This window comes from Furipterus horrens, unplaced genomic scaffold, assembly GCF_987537825.1.
Source record: "Furipterus horrens unplaced genomic scaffold, mFurHor1.1.pri manual_scaffold_1, whole genome shotgun sequence".
Classification (NCBI taxonomy): Eukaryota; Metazoa; Chordata; class Mammalia; order Chiroptera; family Furipteridae; genus Furipterus; species Furipterus horrens.
Window position 1 is genome coordinate 185,970,477 of NW_028327171.1, and position 21,911 is coordinate 185,992,387.

Genomic DNA, 21,911 nt, shown 5'->3' on the forward strand with positions numbered 1-21,911 from the left:
TCAGATACAATTTTAAATAAGCAAACAAATCTCAAAAGCTTTTTTCATCTTTTTCATACAAGAGGACAAGTAAATGCGCATATATGGTTTATCATCTTGAACCAAGTTACATTAAAAAATATATATGCCCCGCCTGTCATCTAGAAGGGATATTTAAGTGAAACAAAAATCATTGTCGGTAGTAAATATTCTACAGCATTCAAACTGCTATCAAAGGGTTACTTAAGAGAACTGTGTAATGTGGTCAGATCTCCAGGGTGCATGCATTTGTCCACTATGCTCTCTAGTGGGCGTCCCAGGAAATCATTTTGCTTAGAACTACTAGATGCTTTATGAGAACACTCGTTGAGTACCACCACTACCACCACCACCACCTCATCCCTTGGCTCAGTAGATGCTGGTGTCATTTTGCTTAAAAAGGACTTTAGACTAAAGTAATCTCTATTATGTACTGTATGCAATGTAAAATCATTGGAGCTAATGTGAAGCTCATTCATATTCATCACAGAATGTGTCAAATTTATTAACAGCCTATCTAATTTTTAAAGGCTATAGATTTATCTTTCTAAACAGAACTGGAAACCAGTACTTCAGAACTATAGTAGAAAGTATTCTTTTCACGTGACTACTAATAAGTTTTTACCAGGAGTTCAGGGAAACAATATTTTGTAAGAGGCAGTTCAAGTGTTGAAAAGCATATCAAATTAGATGAAATGGTGATGTACTTGGACTCACAGTGCTTTAGCTTCTTGTAGGTTTGCCTTCCATGAGGAAAAGTGTATTGCTGCCAAAGATCATTAAGAGCATGGTCAATTATCTTACTCAAAGCACCCTCTAAATCTTTTCTATTTAGGTGGTTTTTGAGTGTAGCCATCTCCAACAAAGCAAACTTCAGTAGTCATCCTCTTGCACTCTTTCTTCTTTCTCTTCCCTGTTCCAACAGCTAATACCTGTCTCCCTGGGCACAAACTGGGCAGAGGGGCTCCCCATTTTCGCACTTTCTCGTTGTGTGTGTTTAATCACAGTGGGAAGAACTTTAGCTCAGGGTTGCCCCTCTCTATTCAGCAGATATGCAGGTACTGCTTCTTGAGGAGCCTTTTCCTCATTCTTTTGTTTGGTGTTTCTCTTCTCACGCATCTTGATAGTCTTTTTCATTTGTATTTTCTCAGTATGGCACTTGTTATGGCAGAGCTTGGCCTTAGACCAGTGGTTCTCAACCTTCCTAGTGCCGTGACCCTTTAATACAGTTCCTCATGTTGTGGTGACCCCCAACCATAAAATTATTTTTGTTGCTATTTCATAACCGTAATTTTGCTACTGTATGAATCGTAATGTAAATATCTGATATGCAGGATGTATTTTCATTGTTACAAATTGAGCATAATTAAAGCATAGTGATTAATCACAAAAACAATATGTAATTATATATGTGTTTTCCGATGGTCTTAGGCGACCCCTGTGAAAGGGTCGTTCGACCCCCAAAGGGGTCGCGACCCACAAGTTGAGAACCTCTGTCTTAGACCAATTATCTTTTTTGCCTTCTTTGAATATTCTTGAGCCTCTCGACCCTCCCCTTTCTCTTTTTCTCACGGTAATCCAAACGATCTCCATAGAGCTCACAGTGTAACTCAATATATTCATTCTCTGATATGCTTGCAGCTGGCCAGCCCCAGTCACTGGGAGCAATCAGTTCTCTGGACACAAAGAAGCTCGCAACTTGCAGGTCTCAAAGGCCCTCAAGCTGACTCTATGCAACTTGTGACAGGTAAGGAACACTTCTAAAATGCAGGAGATGTCTATGGATGGCAACATGAAGAATAGATATCCTGAAAACTACCTCCTTCAAAACACATAAATATGCTGGGAAAAATGCTAAGCATAACCTTCATAATGGATAGCTAAGGAAGAGAAATGACAAGCCAAGCATGAGAGAAAGCGTGAATCGAGAGATGACTGTGCAGAAGTGTACAGCTGCCCTGGAGACTCTGCAGACCCCTGGTGGTCTATGCTTTGCTTTAATAAATCTCTAGCAAGGTGGACCAGTGTCATGTGTGTCTTGGGCAGGGACAGGGAGAACAGAAGTCAGAGAACAAAGCCTCAAGCCTGAGCAAGGTGGGAAGTCACAATCAGGACTCCCACATAAAGCCCAGAACACTGAAAGGTGACACAACCTCAAAGTGAGGATTCAGAGGACACAAAAGTTCAGAATGCTGATAGGTGACGGAACCTTTGAATGAGGGGAAGGAGTAAAGGGAAATGTCCTGTTTGGGTCTTGTTTCTCAGGGAAGGAAGAAAAAGATGGTTGCCTTAATAATCTGTAACCACAGCCTGTTCTCACACAGACTAGGGTGAGCATACATGCTGCCATTGTTGTCCACAAAATTCGCAGGCAAGAATTTTGTTAAAAATGGTCCTTGGGCTGCAGGGACTTCCAGAGCACCTGTGAGGAGAATATAAATATTCCGGAGGCATCAACTTAAACCAAAGCCTCAAAGACTTTCTTGCATAAAGTTCTTATGTGGATAAGCTCATAATAATAAAGGAAATCACCCACAGATAAAAGCCACCAAGAGCAGGACTCATATCAGCAAACAGAGAACTAAAAAAGTACTGAATACCTGACTCAGTACAAGGGACTATCAGAAATGACCAGGTCTATTGGAAAGAGAATTCAATGAAATTTCTATATTATGAAAATAAAATAATTTAAAAAATTAGAAGCGATATAAAGATGGTAATATTCTCAAAATAGATAATTGCACAATCATAATACTGAATTTTACAAAAGACATTATTATTTATAAAATGACACCTGCTATACGCAGACATGGAAAAACTAAACAGAAATTGTTTTAGAGATAGAGTTTGTCTTAAGAAATTCAGAATATTAACTACAAAATTCAAGACAGTGATTCTTTTGCTACAAGGGTAGCAATGTGAACAGGGAAGGGCAATGGGGGGCAGGGAGGGATTAAAGGTATCAGTAATACTCCATTTTTTAAGTTAGATTGTAGGTACATAGGAATTAATATTACTACTTAAAACTATACACACTGCCTCCTATACTCTTTTATATGCATGAAATGTTCATAAACTATTTTAAAACTATAAAAGGAAAAAGAAAGCTACAGGTTGGACTTAAAAAACTTGAAAACCACGCAAGTTAAAAAATTTTCTGACATGCTCATTTCCTATCCTAGACTGCAATAACTACTGTTGAAATGCCATAGTTTGGCATAGCTTTGTTAAATATTTAGCCAAAGAGAGAAGGGAAGTAGGTCTCTGATTTCGAAGTATGAAGACGCTATTGTTATGGAAAAAGGTAGATGAGGAAAGTAAGCACTCGGAGGGTCATTTTACAGAGCTGGAAAAGTGCGGTGGAGGTCTGCAGTGCGGCATGAGTGCTCCAGCAGACATGCACTGAATGTTTCAAATCTGACCACAACTTCAGTGCTTTCCCCTCAGAAAGTTTTCATTTGATTCCAATGGAAAGCTGGACTAAGAAACTAGGTATATTATAAGGGAAGCTAATGGGAAAACAGTATTCTTTTGGAACAAAACTTCCTTATAAGTCAATATATAAGTCAATGTTATTAGGCTTTTAAAATTCTCCAAAGCAGAGGACAGCTGTCTATACCTTTCAGATGTAATTTGAGGTAAATATCATGCAAATTCAAGCAATCAGAATATACTTGTTACTTACCCACTTGGAATACAATTTTGTCTCAACCCTTGGTACACAACTGACAGCCTTAATCATGACATCATAAATATTTAGAAAGATGTCTATATAGTCATTGAACTCTGGTTCAAACTTTATGGTGTCATTATGAAGAATCAGCCTCATGATGAAACCTGGATGTTCAAAAGCTCTAACAGAATCCTGAAAAAAATGATTCTTGTGTTATTAATTATTATATTATTTTCCATGCAAACAACTGCAAATGCAAACCTACTTTTGCCCCACCCTGTACATATGAATTGTGATAGACTAAGAAATACACTGGTCCCAATTAGAATACATAGGAACTTACCCCTCCTCTTATGCCCTAGATAGTTAAGCCAAAGAAAAGCTCTACTAAAAGGAGAAAGAGTGATTCCCAGCTAGACTTGCTGGTATCTAGTATCCATTGGGCTTATAGATTCTGGGGAAAGGAGGATATGGAGCTCTAGAATCACGCAAAAACGGAGCCCAGGAGGAGAACCTTCAAATTCCCAAGCCAAAAAAAAAAAAAAAAAAAAAAAATTCCCAGTCCTGCTCACACTGTAACAAGACCTTCTGGAAAGAAAAGAGTTCCTTTTTCCTCAGCCATCATGACCCAAATTGCCTAATTATGGGAATTTTTATTTATTTCCACTAATCTTCACCAATGTGATTTTACTCACATATCCTAAATATGCAGGTTGACATTAACTTTTATTTTCACCAGATAAGTAAGCATAATTGGTCTAAAGATATACAGGGTGGGACAAAAGTAGGTTTACAGTTCTGAGTACGTGAAACGCAGAGTTTATTCTTGTTATATTTATTAATTATTGTATTATTTTCCACATGAGCAACCATAAACCTACTTTTGCCCCACCCTGTACTTTCTTCTTTCCCACTGGTAAAAGTATTTTATCACTTCTTCCCTGAAAAAAAATTGAAGATAAATTAATTAGCAAAAGAATATTGGTGTAACTGCACCATACTTACTGGGGGTTGTGCAATTAAGTCTGTGAAATCTTGCATGGAGGCCAAAGTGAGGTCCTGTAGCTGTAAAGTCATTAGTGTAGCAGCGCAGTTGAAAAAGGACTCCAATTTGGCACTGCTGTCACCAGTTGGCAATTGCTTTCTTTTATTACCTTGGTAATAAATATTCTGTACCTCTGGAAACCACCTTGAAAGAACAAAAGACTTTTAAAAATTAATACTGTTAATGAATTTCTCCTTTTACATTGAGCATTAACAGTAACTTCTAGACAGCCAGAGGTCCTCACAGAGAGAGCTATAGTGCTCAATGACACTGCCTGCCTCTGAAATGTAAGCACAAGCACATTTCACTTCTCCCAGGAAAAGACATTTTAATCATAGCCAACAGAAAATGACTCAATGATGTGTCGTTGTGAGGAAAATGTAAATCTAACTCCCGGAACTATGACTGATGCACTTTTTGAATAAATACGACAACTGACTTTATTACATATTACAAGATACTCCTCTTTAGGCTCCCAAATGTTCCTTAGGGAATGGATTTGTTAGCTTAAAGCTAAAATGTGGACAACTGATTGAGTCAAGAGAGGGCTTACTGGGTTCAACCCAGTTGGCATTTTATGCTCTTCTATCTTTTTCACAATGACTTAAAAACAAGATACAAATCAACAGATCAAGTATATTATTTTCTTATCTCCCTAAATGTGAAATCCTGAAAGAGTGACTGAGTTACAACAGTGTGGTGAGTGCAAGGCAGGGCTAGAGGTGAGGGGTATAATGGGGATAAATGGAAATGGAAAAAATACAATAAAAATAAATTAGGAAAAAAACCAAAGTTTCAAATGTGTATTTATCCTTGTAATAAAAAAGAATCAGAGAAATTCATATATAGATACATCATGATAATAACAAGTGAGGTTCTCAGTTTACAAAAGCACCATCCCAACACAACATAATTAAGGAATACTGGTACCTCTTTAACAAGAGATAACGGACTTTTTGAAACAGTCAATAATCTCAGGAATTGCCTGAGTGCTCAGAGTGATTTGTTTTAAATATATGCATTCGTCCTTAAAACAAATATATGTTTAGTGTCTACCATGTGCTTGGAACATGTCATGGGAGGTATAAAAATATACATCATCCCTTCTCTCATAATAGTGAAGGCACTGAATGTCATAGCAAAAGAGCTTTGAAGCTGAAGATGAGAGAGATAATTTTCTATTTATTAATGAAGAAGGGTTTTATAGTGAAGATGGCAATTCACTGAAGAATAGATAGAAATGGAATGAGAAAGACCCCGAGGAAAGGATCCGAAGTAGAAGTAAAATAATAAGCAGAGTAGGTGGGCTGGGTGAATCTAATATATATATGACCATTTCACTCCCTAGAGTAGAGACAATAGATTACAAGTGGGAAGAAATAAATGGGGAGCATTCTGTGAAGACTTGTAGAACTTGGGACAGCCTTTCACCTCAAGGTGATGCCATGGTGAAAGTCTTTTCAGAACTGAGAATGGAAAAGAGAGGCCAGGTCTAGGTTGCAGAAGACCTTAAAAAGCAGGTTAAAAAATGTGGATTTATTTCTTAACAAAGGAAGACACTGAACAAGGAAATACTTTATGATTCATTTTGCAGTGGTTTGTATGTTACACAGGAGGTTAAAATGGCCTCCCAAGGGGCAGCAACGATGGGAATTAAGAGAAAGGAGTACACACAGAAGATGTTTTTGCGAAAGGATCAAAAATAGTTGGTGATCATAAAATAAGCCTCAATAGATGTAAAAGAATTGAAATAACACAAAATTAGAAATCAGCAATAGGAGACTCTGGAAATTCACAAATATGTGGAAATTAAGCAACACAGTCTTAAACAGTCAATAAATAAATTTAAAAAAATCACAGGAAAATCAGAGATGATGAAAATGAAAAAAAAATCAAAACTCATAAGATGCAAAAAAGTAGTGATCAGAGGGAAATTTATACCTGTAAACACCTGCATTAAAAAATAATAGTTCAATTACTTAAACTTCCACTAGAAACTAGAAAAAGAAGATCAAACTAAACTCAAAATAAAGAGGTGAAGAAATAAAGAATTGAGCAGAAACAAACAAAATAGAGAATAGAAAAACAATAAAGAAAATCAAGAAAACCAAAAATTGGTTTTTAAAAAGATCAGCAAAATTTACAAATCTAGCCAAACTGACCAAGGAAAAGGGAAGACTCAAAAATTTTAAATTAGAAATGAAAAAGCAGACATTAATACTAACCTTATAAAAATTTTTAAAAGTTTACAAGAGACTATAATGAACAATTGTGTGTCAAAAATTAGACAATTTAGTAAAGTCTTAGAAAGATACAACTGTCAAAACTGACTTAAGAAGAAATAGAAAACATGAATAGATCTATAGACTGAGTTAGTAAATTTTTAAAATTCAAAAATATAAACCAAAAGAGCCAGAACCCAGGAACGGATGGCTTCACTACTGAGTTCTATCAGACATTTAAAAAAGAATTAGCACTGATCCTTCACAAATTCTTCCAATAAGCAACACTTCTTAACTAATTTATGAGGCTAGTATTAAAATACCAAACCAGACCCCCCCCAAAAAAAAATCACAAGAAGAAAAACTACAGAATATCCCTTAAGAATGCAGACACAAAAATCTTCAACAAAAGGCGAGCAAACTGAGTCCAACAGCATATAAAAAGGATTATACGCTATGGCCAAGGAGGATTTATCTTAGGAATGCAAGGCTGGTTCAATACATTAATCAATGTAATACACTGTATTAATAAAAGAGAAAAAACAATTATCATCTCAATAGATACAGAAGAAGTATTTGGCAAAATCTACACTATTTCATGATAAAAACAATAAAGAAAGTAAGAATAAAATGGAAATTCCTCAACACTGTTAAAGGTTAACTATACAACTGACTTAATGGTGAGAGACTGAAAGCTTTCCCCTCAACATCAGGAACAAACAAGAATGTCCACTCCTGACACTCCCATTCAATATTGCACTGGAGGTTCTAACCAGGGGAATTAGGCAAGGAAAAGAAAAAATATGCAGATAGAAAATGAAGTAGAACTATTTCTATTTGCATATGACATGGTCTTATAAAGAGAAAGCAATAAAGTATGCACACATAAATATTCAAACTAATAAACAAATTTGGCAAGGTTGCCAAATACAGAATCAACATAAAAATAGTTAAATTAGGCTTAATCAAAATTAAAAATATTTGTGCTTCAAAGAACACTACCAAGAAAGTGAAAAAGTAAACCACATAATGGGAAGAATGTTTGCAAATCATATGACTAATTAGGGTCTTATAACCAGAATAGATGAAGAACTCTTACTGCTCAACAATAAAAAGACAATTACAATACAAAATGAACAATGATTCGAATAGACGTTTATCCAAACAAAATAAACAAAGGAAAAATAAGCACATGAAAATATGCTAAACATCATTAGTTGCTAAGGAAATGCAAGTTAAAACCACAATGAGATAGCCCTTCACATCCACTAGGATGGCTACAATATAAGAGGGGCGATAAGTATTGGCAAGCATGTGGAGAAACTGGGACCCTCCTACATTGTTGGTGGGAATGTAAAATCTTACAGAACTTTTAGAAAACACTGTGGCAGGACCTCAAAAATTAAACAGAGCCAGCAATTCCACTAAGTATATGCCCAAAATAACTGAAAACATGTTTACACAAAATGAATGCTCATAGCAGCATTATTTATAATAGCCAAAAAATAGAAACAACCCAATGTCCATCAACTGATGAGTGGATAAACAAATGTGGTATATTCATATAATGGAATATTAATTGCCATGAGAAGGGCTCAAATATTGATACATGCTATAACATGAATAAATCTTGAAAACATTACACTTAGTGTAAGAAGCCAGACATAAATGGTTACATATTGTGTCATTCCACTTAGATGAAATGTCTAGAAGAAGCTAATGCATAGGGACTGAAAATATATTTGTGGTTGCCAGGGGCTTGTGAAGGGGGAACGGGGAGTGATTGCTGACAGATACAGGGTTTCTTTGGGGGGTGATGAAATTAGTAGTGATTATTGCACACCTTGTTAACATATTATAAATCACAGAATTATATACATTAAAGTGGTAAATTTCATGGTAAGTTAATTATATTTTATTTTTAAAAAGAACATTTAGCAATATACTGGATATAGCTGGGAGCAGGGTGGGGCTAGTGAGGACCTAGATGATGAGCAGAAGAGACAGAAAAAGTCACAATTTTCAACTTTGCCTGAGGATGATCCAGAACAGGGAGAGGAGCAGATTTGGAAGGACAAGCACCATTATAGATATGACTGAAATTCTGTTGCTAACATGGCATTTAACTGAAGATATACAGTATAAAATTAGTAATAAGGGCCTGGAGATCAGAAAAAATATAAGGACCTTAAGACAGCTGAGACATATAAAATCATGAAACTTTCAAGTCTATAAAGAAGAGAAACAACAGCAAACACCTGGGCAGCCCCTACTCTTCGTGATAGTAGGAATAAGTAGAGCCAATAAAAAGAGACAGAAACAGAGAAGAGAAACGGGCACAGGGACACATAAAAACAGATTTCCAGAAGGCAGGGGTGATAAACCACAACTGCTGAGTAGAAATGGAGAATGAAAACTAAGAGAAGACATTTGCATTTGAGGTAGATGTCATAATTAATCATTTGCTACTTGTTTCTCCACTGTGGTGAGCTGATGTTCTGCCTTTAACAATGATAAACACATCTGGCTTACTGAAGTATTGTAGAAGAATTCTTCTATTAGAATCATCAGGAAGCACCAAGCTAATAAATCTACATCTTTCAGCAAATTATTCAGTAAAGGTTTGTGCTCTACCCTGTACTTTTTGACACCAAATTTACTAAAATTTACAGTGGTAATGTATTTCTGGGGTATAACCCTGAAGTTATAGTTTAAGATAATTTATTCTTATTCTGTCCTTAAGAGGTCGTTTTCTTCTCTGTAATTAATTGCAGGTTTTCATTCTGTATCTCTTCTCTCTCTGTTTATGTTAACTTAATACTAATATTAAATAGGAGTCTAAAGTTCTTTCAAGTAATGTCAAAGACTTTGATTCTGACATATTAAAGAAGAAAAAAGATAAAGAAAAGATTCAGTCTTAAGCCATCAAGATACGTTTCTAAGTAACTTTTGGAAATTATGAAACTAAGTTGGAGTTTCACTGTCTTGTTATCTTTCACATAATCTAGTTTTAATGTCTTATTTATAATAACTTTATGACACATGATGGAAACAATTTTCCTGTATTAGTTCATGACATATTGTCTGGCATCCATATCAATAATTGTCATATGTGGCTATTCCCTTTTGAAGGGTTAATCCAATAACATGTTAAATTATCATTTGTTAAGTCTAACCTCCAATGAGATTGGAAACTCCTTTAAAGAGTACGAGTATATTTTCCCCACTGAGTCATTCTTTAAACTATTCTTCATCTTTCAGCCAGAAACAAAATGAAAAAGTCACAGCAACTTTCAGATATTAATAGATGTCAAATAAATATCTTCAGCTAACTAGTTGATGATCACTTCCCCATGGTATCCAACTCTACTCTCAGAGATGAGGCAGAAACCAGACATTAAGAGAAAAGTAACCATTAATCACAATCATTTTGGTTTCTGTATAATCTATGCTGTGTAGAACATTTGGGTAGACATTACAGACCAAAGCAGTTAATGATATCATATTTAGAATTTTCTAAAAGCACTTAAAATTCAATATCCAACCAGTCACATTTTAAAATTTGTTTTCCTACAAGAAATGTCAAAACTTTACGATTTAAGTAGAGTCTCTTTGGCAGTTTCCAGGTGTCTCATGACGATGGTCTGAAAATTTGACAGCTCTAATGCCTCCTGGCGATTATGAAATTCTTCTGTATCAACTAAACGTAATTTTCTGCAAGAGATAAAAATGAACAGTGATTTAAGTATAAGGTATTTTTGTATTTAACATTTTGCTATTTGATCCATTCTCAAAAATATAATATTCCTAGGTTTTATCACTAAAATTTGTTTCATAAAAATTAAATATTCAAGTACATGAGATATTATAATTTTAAACACAATTAATACAATTTTGCATGTGGTTTTCCAATTTTCCCAGCACCACTTGTTTAGGAGGCTTTCTTTTCTCCATTGTATGTTTTTGGCTCCTTTGTAAAAAATTATTTGCTATATATATGTGGGTTTATTTCTGGGTTCTCAATTCTGTTCCATTGGGGTGTGTGTGTGTGTGTGTGTGTGTGTGTGAATACCATGTTGTTTTGATTATTGTCACTTTGTAGTATAATTTGAAGTCAGGGACTGTGATACCTCCAGCTTCATTCTTTTTTCTCAGGGTTGCTTTGGCTATTCAGGGTCTTTTGTGGTTCCACTTGTCCCCATATACAAAAATTAACTCAAAATGTATCTGAGACCTAAAACAATAAATTACATAGAAGAAAACATAGGTACTAAACTTATGGACCCCGGTCTTAGAGAAGATTTTATGAATTTGACCCCAAAAGCAAGGAAAGTAAAGGCAAAAAAAAATATGAATGGGACCATATCAAACTAAAAAGCTTCTACACAGCAAAAGAAACCGGCGGCGGCGGCAGCCGTCCGTCTCAAGAGACGATGGTGTAGCTTCTTAAGAGTCTATCTGCACCGCCGAGAATGGCTGTGCAGTCCGACTCGGGAGTGACACGGTATCTGTCTCCTCCCGTGTTGAATCAACATCTTACGATGACGCTGGAGTGTCCTCTCCAGTGAAGCTGAAGCTACAGAGCCTGGGCAGGGTGATATGGAGGGTCTGCTGTTGCCCATGCAGCAGACCCCCCCTCTCTTCGCAGCTGAAGGGTCCAAGGGAAAGACGGAGTCAATACAGCTTGGGTTCAGGTGCGCCGCAGGAGTTGCCGGTGTTGACTACAACGTCAAACCGCCTTAGGGACTCCGGCTCCGGATTTTCTGTCGGGGTTTACTCCCTTAGCCTTTCCCCTGAAGAGGTATGCCGCAAGGCAGCGGAGGTTTTTTGGAGTCAGAGTTTTCCTTCTCTGATGTGCCCTGACTGGAAGATCGAACCAGCGACACTTAGCTCGCAGGCCGACATTCAATCTACTGAGCCAAACCAGCCAGGGGAAAGGTTGTGTTTATAGCTGCATAGTATTTAGGCAGAAGAGGTCACCAACGTACCAGTGAGGTCTTAGCTGGAGCACAGCTCATTTGTGCCACCAGCAGTGAGCAGTGGGCATAGTTTCAGACTGGCATTAGTAATCCAGCTCAGAAACCACCAACAAAAGAAAAATGCAATCAACCAAATGAGAGGAAATATTTGTAAACAACAGCTCCAATAAGGGGTTAATATCAAAAATATATAAAGAACTCATAAAACACAACTCCACACAAACAATCCAACTAAAAAATGGGCAGAGGACCTGAACAGACACTTCTCCTAAGAAAACACACAAATGGCCAACATAGATATGAAAAGATGCTTGGCTTCACTAGCTATTAGGGAAATGCAAATCAAAACTACAAGGCAATACCATCTCACACCTGTTACAATGGGCATCATCAATAAGACAAGTAATAACATGTGTGGGAGAGGTTGTGGAGAAAAAGGAACCCTCGTTCACTGTTTTTAGGAATGTAAACTGGTACGGTCACTATAGAAACAGTATGGCAATTCCTCAAAAAATTAAGAATAGAGTTACCATATGACCTAGCAATCTCTCTTCTGGGTATCTGCCAGGAAAAACATTGAAAACATTTATTCACAAAGATATATGCACCCCTATGTTCATTGCAGCTTTATTCACAGTAGCCAAGACATGGAAACATGATTGGATGAAGAAGTGGTACTACTCAGACATAAGAAAAGATGAAATACCCATTTCAAATCTTTATTTATACTCCTTTCACAAGCTAAAATCCATTTGTTAGGTTATAATGCATTCAGTACCTGGCATGGATAATACATTAGGCACAGAATAGGTACAACCATTGCTGGAGCACCTTTGGTGATGTCTTATTCTGGACAATTGAACAGTGTAAAGTAATGTTTTAAACCAAATGCTTTGAAGACTTAGCACACTGGCACATTCTAAGAGACGAGGTCTAGCCCTTTATGATCAACACTAAGAAATGGAGTCTCATCTCCCAACCCAATGTGTTCTGGTAGTTCCATGTGTGAATGGAAATGAAAGAAAACAGATGTGATGGGGTGAGAAAAGGCTCCAGACCCTCTGGAGAACAGGATGCCATCTCTATCCTAAAACAAGGGCCCATCCAGGTTTTGAGGAGCCTGTTGGGAGGCCTTCTTTAAAGAAGTTTTATATATATTACTTTTGTATATTTTATAAAAACATAGTTCTATGGGTGCCTATTGCCAGGACATCCCCCAGTACTCTGGAAGTAGCAGTTCAAGGAAGGGGATAGGATGAAGCTGGAAATTTTAAGATGCGAGGCAAACCATTTAGCCCAGGGCCAGGCTCTTTAGCTTCACAGCGCCCACCAGAGTTCATCCCCTCTGCACAGCCTCGCCAGGACAGTGCCTAGAAGGTGCTGCATGATCCCAGTCATCCAGGAGCTTCACCTCGTGCCATTCACATGGGCGATATTTTCTAGATTTTTAAACCAAGCAGATGATTGTAGCAGCTAATGTTCTGAGAGATTTAAAACAAGGCATGATTAATTCAGCCCCCTAACTATAATTACACCTTAAAGTATGTGTGGAATTGGGGCATGGGGTGGGGAGGGGAGAATTGGATTAAAGATAAAGTCAATGTTTATTTTTTATTCTATATATGTCTATATTGCTCATTTAAAACCATGCTTAAATATGTTAAATTTGCAATATTTTTAAAAATTTGCAGTTAAAACAGAGAATAAATGTGTAAAAATGAAATAAAATCATTTTCATCTCTTAAAAAAATAAAATTTTCAGTAAGGCCAGAAATACTCACTTAAAAGTATTATGCCACAAATGTAGCACAGCCAACATTGTAGGATTAATTGTGTTTAAGTGATCCCTAATATAACTGCTTGCAGCTAAAAAAGATTTCCTCCAAGGTTTTGGAAGAATTTCCATTCTGAAAACAAAGAGAAAATACTCTGTTATCTTCTTTAAAAATTAAAAGAAAGTATACTTACAGTCAATGTACTTTTTGAGTAATAATGGTTTTATTTTAACTAAAAATATTATGTATCCCTCATGGTAATAACAAGTCATGCTCTTTATGGCTTAGTGTAATTTCAGGATAATAATGCATATGAAATTGGATTTGAATTTTTATCACATAAGGTAATTAATTTTTTCTCTACTGAGTCTAAAAATAAGTCATAATGATCAAACAGAAACATGTTATGCTATATATACAACTTGAAAGATTTTCTTAAACAGGACACAAAAAGTTTAATATTTCCCTGTATTTTTAAAAACATTTTAAGGATATAGTCCATCCCACCTACAGAAATCCCCTTGAAATTCACCTCTGAAAATGTGTAAAGATCACATACAAAATCCCAGACACTAACATTCTTACTCAAAGACATTTATTCTGTAACTCCTATGATTTTAATAACCATCTACCCACAATCCATGAATTTGTAAAGTAACATATTGGGGCTTAAATATATAAAAATAGGACAACCATCTGTGTATGAAATACATAAAATATAAATGTATATATGAAAAAAATAATAGGTGTATAAATATATACACATACACAGGAATGGTCACATAATCAATATTCTTAGGGAAACTTAATTGCTTACTCAGCACGATGGGGTAGTAGTTCATCTGTCTTTTTATCTTCTTTTTCTCTGGGATCTTTTAAAACAAAATCAACTAAAAGAAAATAGAAAAGTTCTGATCAGTAACCTTATATTAATTGCAGTATGTTTCTAAGTAATTGACAACTAATTCCATTGAAATTGTTTCAATTATGTTGTTTTTAAAAATAATTTGTGCATTAATGAATACAAAACATAATAATTATGAAAAATACATGTCTTTGTCTTTGAGAGTATTTGTTTCTTAACAATATCCCTATTCTTTCATTTGAAAATAATAGCTTTTAATTTTACATTTTCCTTTATAGCTATTCCACAAAAAATAGTTCGCGTTTAACTGAAGGTTACCAACACAGAGTAGAAGCAGTTTCCTTTCACAGAAAAAAATATACATATTACCTTGTTGTCTCTTTTAAATTGCTTAAGATTGTAAATACTTTCAACTTTGTTAGTCATAAGGTATCTATCACAACTACTCAACCCTGTTCTTATAGCTCAAAACAGCCATAGACAATATGCAAATGAATGTGTTTAATTTTGTTTCAATAAAACTTTATTTACAAAAACAGGCAGTGGTCGAGAGTGAGCCTGTGAGCTGTAGTTTGCCAACCCCTGGCCCAAAGCAACAATTTTGTAATTAATCACATTCTACTTTATGATATCAGTAATATTATTGTTAATTAAATAATTAACATTTTACAATTTTCTTCAGCTCTGTCCTTTGTTGAAGAGATATAGCCATACAGAGAGATCATGTTTCTTTTTTTTTTTGCTGTATTTTATTAATAAAAGTTGCCTAAGAGTTATACAATGTAATAGCAATACAAAAAACAGCATAATAAATATAATAAATAGTCACATGTAGAAGTATTAACTTTCAATTTTAAAATACTTATCTTTAATGAGACATTCAAATTAGAAAGCAGAGAGAAATACTGGTTTACCTATGGATTTTTTTACACTAAGAAGATAATCTTCTCTCATTTCATCAGATAATGCAAGAATGCTGTTAGTGAGGCCTTTCAGATGTTGGGGGACTAAATTCAGTACATGCTCTAGCCAAGAATCTTCCATTGGAGCTATATGGTCCGTATCAATTCCATGGTGAATATAATAGTAATATCTCTACATAAAGGAGACAAGAAAAGTAAATAGATTTAGAACTATAGTAACAGACGTGTGTTTCTCAAACATAAAACTACTGAGCAAAATTAAAGTTTTAGGAGAACAAACTACTTACTGTAATAAAAGTATTTTGTGCAATTCATATAGGCATTATTTGAGACTGCTTAAATTAAATTAAATTAAATGTAATTTTTAAAATTAAATTTAAAAAATACATATGATATTGCATGAAAATTAAAGTTCTTATCTTAGTTCATAATTCTAAAACAAACCATCAAGTTATAATACTGAACAAAGACCATGTAGAAGTAGATTTATAAATGGGTGAAAATTTGGTATGTTAGTTTTTGCTCTTTTATTATCTACAATCAGAAGCAGATCTTAAAAGCTGCAAGTGGCATCAGAAATTACATTAATCTCAGAAATATAATACAACAGGGGTTAGGAAATTTCCAATTGACCTATTAATAATCCATACTATCATTTTACACCTGTTATTAAGTAGATGCATAAAATATTCATTTTAAGACATGATAATATTTCTCTAATAATGGACATTTAACCTCAATATATTTTCATTAATTTTTAAAATATGTCACTTATTAAAAAAAATTTAACCATGAAAATACTTTCAAATTAGCAATGTTAAAGTCTTTAATATTTATATCTTTTAAAATTCTGGATTTGAAATACTCAAAGAATACTACTTCTAAAGTAAGTTAACAGTCTGTGTAAAGTATACATTATATAACTAAGACAAATTCTCACAGAAAAATAAAAACATAAAATCTCTACAAGACTGAGGCTAGCTTTAACAAAGAGAGCAGGTAAAATTGGAATTCTTTGATTATGGTCTTAGGTGACAAGGGAAAGAATTATTTTCTCCAGTCATCCAATGGAGCAATCTTATGGAACTCCATATTTACTCCTACTTCCACAGAGTTTCACAGGGAGGAGCACAGATTAATCTCAAATGTATGAAATATCTTCAGGTGCTTCCTTTACTTCCAACTGTACAGATGAAAGAAATAGCCATTACCAAGATGTCTTTCTCTATTGCAGAAGTGGTCAGTTTGGGAAATGTACTTTCATCAGGAGTAGGTGAGTCTACAACAGCATCTTGTTGCCTAAGAAAATGATAAACACACTATTTAAATGTTGATTGAAAAACAGTTTTATATCAATAGATATAAAAAGGTATGGACTGTCTTCTGTGAAATCAGAAGGAAAAAAATAGTTGAATATTTTATAAATAGTATACATATTTGTTTGGTACCATATTCTTCACAAATACTTTCCCTTTATCCATGGAGAGAGAGCTATTTTGGAAATGATTTGCAAGACCTAATTCAGAGCCATATGCTGCATTATGGCTTTACTCATTCTTGTTCATTACTCAAACGTCACGTTCTCTCCTCTTTTAAATGTTAAAGGAGTATTTTTTAAAATTATATTTTATTGATTATGCTATTACAGTTGTCCCAATTTTCCCACTATGTCCAACTCCACCCACTGCCCCCCCCCCCCACACACTCCCTTGGGCAATTCCATTATCCGTGTCCATGGGTCAGGCATATGTGTTCTTCGGCTGCTCTATTTCCTTTGTTGTACTTTACATCCCCATGACTATTCTGTAACTACCTATTTACACTTCTCAACCCTTTTACCCCTTTTGCCCATCCTCCTGACCCCCCTTCCATCTGGCAACCAACAAAATGCTCTCTGTATCTATGATTCGGTTTTTGTTCTGGTTGTTTGTTTTGCTTTCCAGATTCAATTGAGATAGATATGTATTTGTTGTCATTTTATTGCTCATATTTTTTTCTTCTTCTTCTTAAAGAAGACCCTTTAATATTTCGTATAATGCTGGCTTGGTGGTGATGTACTCTTTCAGCTTTTTCTGGTCTGGGAAACTTTTTGTCTGTCCTTTGATCTAAATGATAGATTTGCTGGGTGATCTTGGTTATAGCTACTTGCTTTTTATCACTTTGAATATTTCTTGCCAATCCCTTGTAGCCAGTAAAGTTTCTCTTGAGAAATCAGCTGAGTTTTATGGGAGTGTTCTTGTAGGTAACTGCTTTCCTCTTGCTTCTTTTAAGATGCTCTCTTTGTCTTTAACCTTTGGCATTTTAATTATGATGTGCCTTGGGTTAGGTCTCTTTGCATTAATCTTGCTTGGGATCTCTGCACTTATATGTCTATATCCTTCACCAAGTTAGGGACGTTTTCTGTCATTATTTTTTCAAATAGGTTTCCAATTTCTTGCTGTCTTTCTTCTTCTGGTACCCCCATGATGTGAATGTTGGTACACTTGAAGTTGTCCCAGAGGCTCCTTAAATTATCCTCATTTTTTTACATTCTTGTTTTTCTTGCTATTCTGATTGGTTGTTTTTTGCTTATGCTCCAAATTGCTGATTTGATTCTCAGCTTCATCCACTGTACTGTTGATTCCCTTTAAATTGTTCTCTATTTTAATTAGTGTGTTCTTCATTTCTGACTGGATCTTTTTTATGCTGTTGAGGTCCTCGTAAGTCCCTTGAGCATCCTTATAACCAGTGTTTTAAACTCTGCATCTGGTAGCTTGCTTATCTCCATTTTGTTTAGTTCTTTTTCTGGAGTTTTGCTATATTCTTTCATTTGGGCCATGTTTCTTTGTCTCCTCCTTTTGGCAGCCCCCCTGTGTTTGTTTCTATGTATCAGGTAGAGCTGCTACATCTCCCAGGCTTGGTTGAGTGGCCTAATGTAGTAGGTGTCCCGTAGGGTCCAGCAGCACAGCCTCCCCTATTACCCAAGCTGAGTACTCAAGGCGTGCCCACTGTGTGGGCTGTGTACACCCTCCTGTTGTAGCTGAGCCTTGATTGCTATTGGCATGCCCAAGGTCAGCCACTGCCTGTGTTCTATCAGGGTCACACAGCATAAACTAAAAAGTGATATGCAGATAGCTACTAATTGTCCTGGGCCTAGAGGTGCCCAGCAGAGGCCAAGCTGTGAACCGAGGCTGGCTGCTGCTAGGGCTGGGCTGCGACAACTTAGCAAGAGGTATGGGGCTCATGGAAGCCAGATGCTGCTTATTCGAGAGGATTTAGAAAAATCTGAAGCATGAACCAAGATAAGCCATTCGTATGGAACAGCCACAGGAAATAGCTTAGGTGGGCCTAAAAGTTGGGTGCGGCAAACAGTATGAGCCAGATTGATGTAGTCTCAGATATGGCGCCCACTTGCTGGTTCTGTGGTTCTGTGATGGGAGGGCTCAGAAGAGATATAGGGGCTCTGCCAGCAGTTCTGTCCAGGAGAAAGCTGCCCCTCAGCTCTCACTCCACTGACAGACAATTCAGTTTCTCCTTGTATATCTCTGGTGCCTTTCAATTCTGCCCCAACACTGGAGCTCAAAGAGAATGAGTCTGAGTATATCTGTGTGAGGACACTTTAAGAGGAATGCGAGGGAGTCTAACATTTCTGTCTACCCCAGCCTCAATACTCACTTGTTTTTACAGCCAGAAGTTATGGTGACTTCTCTTCCTGGCCCAGGAATGTTGGGGTTGGGGGGCCTGATGTGGGGCTGAGACTCTTTGCTCCTCAGATATCCCTCCTGATTTTTATCTGCTACTTGTGGTTGTGGGACCAGCCTGTCCCATGTCTCTTCCCCTCTTACCAGTCTCGATGTAGTTTCTTCTTTAATTCTGTAGTTGCAGGACTTCTATTCAGCTCAATTTGTTACAATTTTGAATGACAGTTGTTCTATAATTTAGCTATAATTTTGATGTGGTTCTGGGAGGAGGTGAGCCGAGTTTACTTATGCTGCCATCTTGACTGGAAGTCCAGGAGTATTCTTGAATTATTTCTAAATTATATATGGTTATTTATAAATTTGGGACTTAAAAGAGCACTGATGGAAAAGACTTTAAATGTAATTTTGCAGAAGACACTGATTCATTCTTCAAAAGACCATTTCTCTGATTTCTAGAGACATAACAAGTTAACAATGAATGACATAGAAGCTCATATGCTCTCTTATATTTATTATTGGTAGGTGTTCTTATAATACAATGATGTTCTAGCCATAATTCAAATCAAAATCTATACCAGATAGGAGTCACATTTTGTAACTTCTTCTGGAGCTCCACTGTTCATAAAGACATAGTTCACATATTTAGAAAACACCAGTTGTTCTTGGATAACTTTAATATCTTATTTATTTATTTATTTATTGCTTTCCTATTACAGTTGTCCCAGCTTTTCCCCTTTTGCTTCTCCCTACCCAGCCCACCCCTTCTCCCACAGTCAATCCCTACCCTCTTGTCCATGTCCATGGGTCATTTATACTAATTCCTTGACTAGACCCTTCCTCTTCTTACCCTCCTTCCTTCTCTCCCCACTCCCCCCTTGTCACTGTTAGTCTGCTCCTTGTTTATATGCCTCTGGTTCAATCTTGCTCATTTGTTTATGTTGTTCATTAGTTTCCTGTATTAGGTGATATCATATGGTACTTATCTTTCATTGTCTGGCTTATTTCACTAAGCATAATTCTCTCTAGTTCCATCCATGTTGTCACCAATGGTAGGAGTTCCTTCTTTCTGCTGCATAGTATTCCATTGTGTAAATGTACCACAGTTTTTTGATCCACGCATCTACAGATGGATATTTAGGCTGTTTCCAGCACTTGGCTATTGTAAACAGAGCTGCTATGAACACAGGGGTGCATAGGTTCTTTTGAATTGGTGTTTCAGGATTCTTCGGGCATACTTCTAGTAGTGGAGTCACTGGTTCAAAAGGCAGTTCCATTTTTAGTTTTTTGAGGAAATTCCATACTGTTTTCCATAGTGGCTGCACTAGTCTGCATTCCCACCAACAGAGCACTAGGGTTGCCATTTCTCCACATCCTCGCCAGCACTTGTTGTTTGTTGATTTGTTGATGATGGCCATTCTGACTGGTGTAAAGTGGTATCTCATTGTGGTTTTTATTTGCATCTCTCTGATGGTTAGTGGTGTTGAGCATTCTTTCATGTGTCTATGGACCCTCTGTATATTCTTCTTGAAAAAGTGTTTGTTCAGGTCCTTTGCTCATTTTTTGATTGGGCTGTCTGTCTTCTTGGTGTTGAGATGTGTTAGTTCTTTATATATTTTGGAAATCAATCCCTTGTCTGAGGTATCATTAGCAAATATGTTTTTCCACATGGTTGGTTCCCTTTTCATCTTGCTGATGTTTTCTTTTGCTGAGCAGAAACTCTTTAGTTTGATGTTGTCCCATTTGTTTATTCTTTCCTTTATTTCCCTTGCCTTAGGAGATATATTGGTAAAAATATTGCTACATGAGATATCTGAAATTTTCCTGCTTATGTTTTCCTCTAGGACTTTTATGGTGTCATGGCTGACATTTAAGTCTTTGATCCATCTTGACTTTATTCTTGTGTATGGTGTAAGTTGGTGGTCTAGTTTCATTTTTTTTTTTTCTTTGCATGTCCCTGTCCAGTTCTCCCAGCACCATTTGTTAAAGAGGTTCTTTTCACTCTGTTTTTAGTTTCTTCCCCCTTTGTCAAATATTAGTTGGTCATATAGACCTGGGTTTATTTCTGGGCTCTCTATTCTGTTCCATTGATCTATACATCTGTTCTTATGCCAGTACCAGACTGTTTCAATTACAGTGGCCTTGTAGTATAGTTTGATATCAGGTATTATGATTCCTCCTACTGTGTTCTTTTTCCTCAAGATTGCTGTGGCTATTTGGGGTCTTTTTTGGTTCCATATACATTTTTTAAGTATGTTTTATTGATTATGTTGTTACAGTAGTTACAATTTTTCCCCCTTTGCTCCCATCTGCCCAGTAGCCCCCTTCCCTCCAGCAATCCTACCCCCTTTAGTCCATGTTCATGGGTCATGCATATACGTTCTTTGGCTTCATCCTTTCCTATATTATTCTTAACTTCCTCCTGTCTAGTTTGTACCAACCAATTATGCTTCTTAATCCCTGCATCATTTCCCCATTTCTCCCCCTTCCCCCTCCCAGCTAATAACCCTCTGAATGATCCCCATACCTATGAATATGTTCTTATTCTGGTTTGCTTAGTTGGATTTTGTTTTTATTTTTTAGATTCAGTTATTGATAGTTGCAACTTTGTTGTCATTTTAATGTTCATAATTTTGATCTTCTTTTTCTTAAGTAAATCCCTTTGACATTTCATATAATAACAGCTTGGTGATGATGAGCGCCTTTAGCTTTACCTTGTCTGGAAAGCACTTCA

General features: G+C 36.1%; 1 protein-coding gene and 1 pseudogene across 2 annotated transcripts in view; both read right to left on the reverse strand.

Annotated features, from left to right (window-relative positions):
- Window positions 1-21,911, reverse strand: part of DNAH7 (dynein axonemal heavy chain 7) — a 226,978-nt gene that overhangs the window by 185,278 nt on the left and 19,789 nt on the right. For both annotated transcript variants that reach the window (XM_090282024.1, XM_090282032.1), the window contains 7 exons: window positions 16,712-16,799; window positions 15,492-15,672; window positions 14,530-14,602; window positions 13,719-13,844; window positions 10,553-10,672; window positions 4,697-4,880; window positions 3,704-3,883 (listed from right to left, as the gene is read on the reverse strand). In XM_090282024.1, the coding sequence (XP_090138150.1) occupies window positions 3,704-3,883; window positions 4,697-4,880; window positions 10,553-10,672; window positions 13,719-13,844; window positions 14,530-14,602; window positions 15,492-15,672; window positions 16,712-16,799 (952 nt within the window). The remainder of the gene's footprint in view (window positions 1-3,703; window positions 3,884-4,696; window positions 4,881-10,552; window positions 10,673-13,718; window positions 13,845-14,529; window positions 14,603-15,491; window positions 15,673-16,711; window positions 16,800-21,911) is intronic.
- Window positions 819-2,583, reverse strand: LOC150022428 (ribosome biogenesis protein NSA2 homolog pseudogene; annotated as a pseudogene).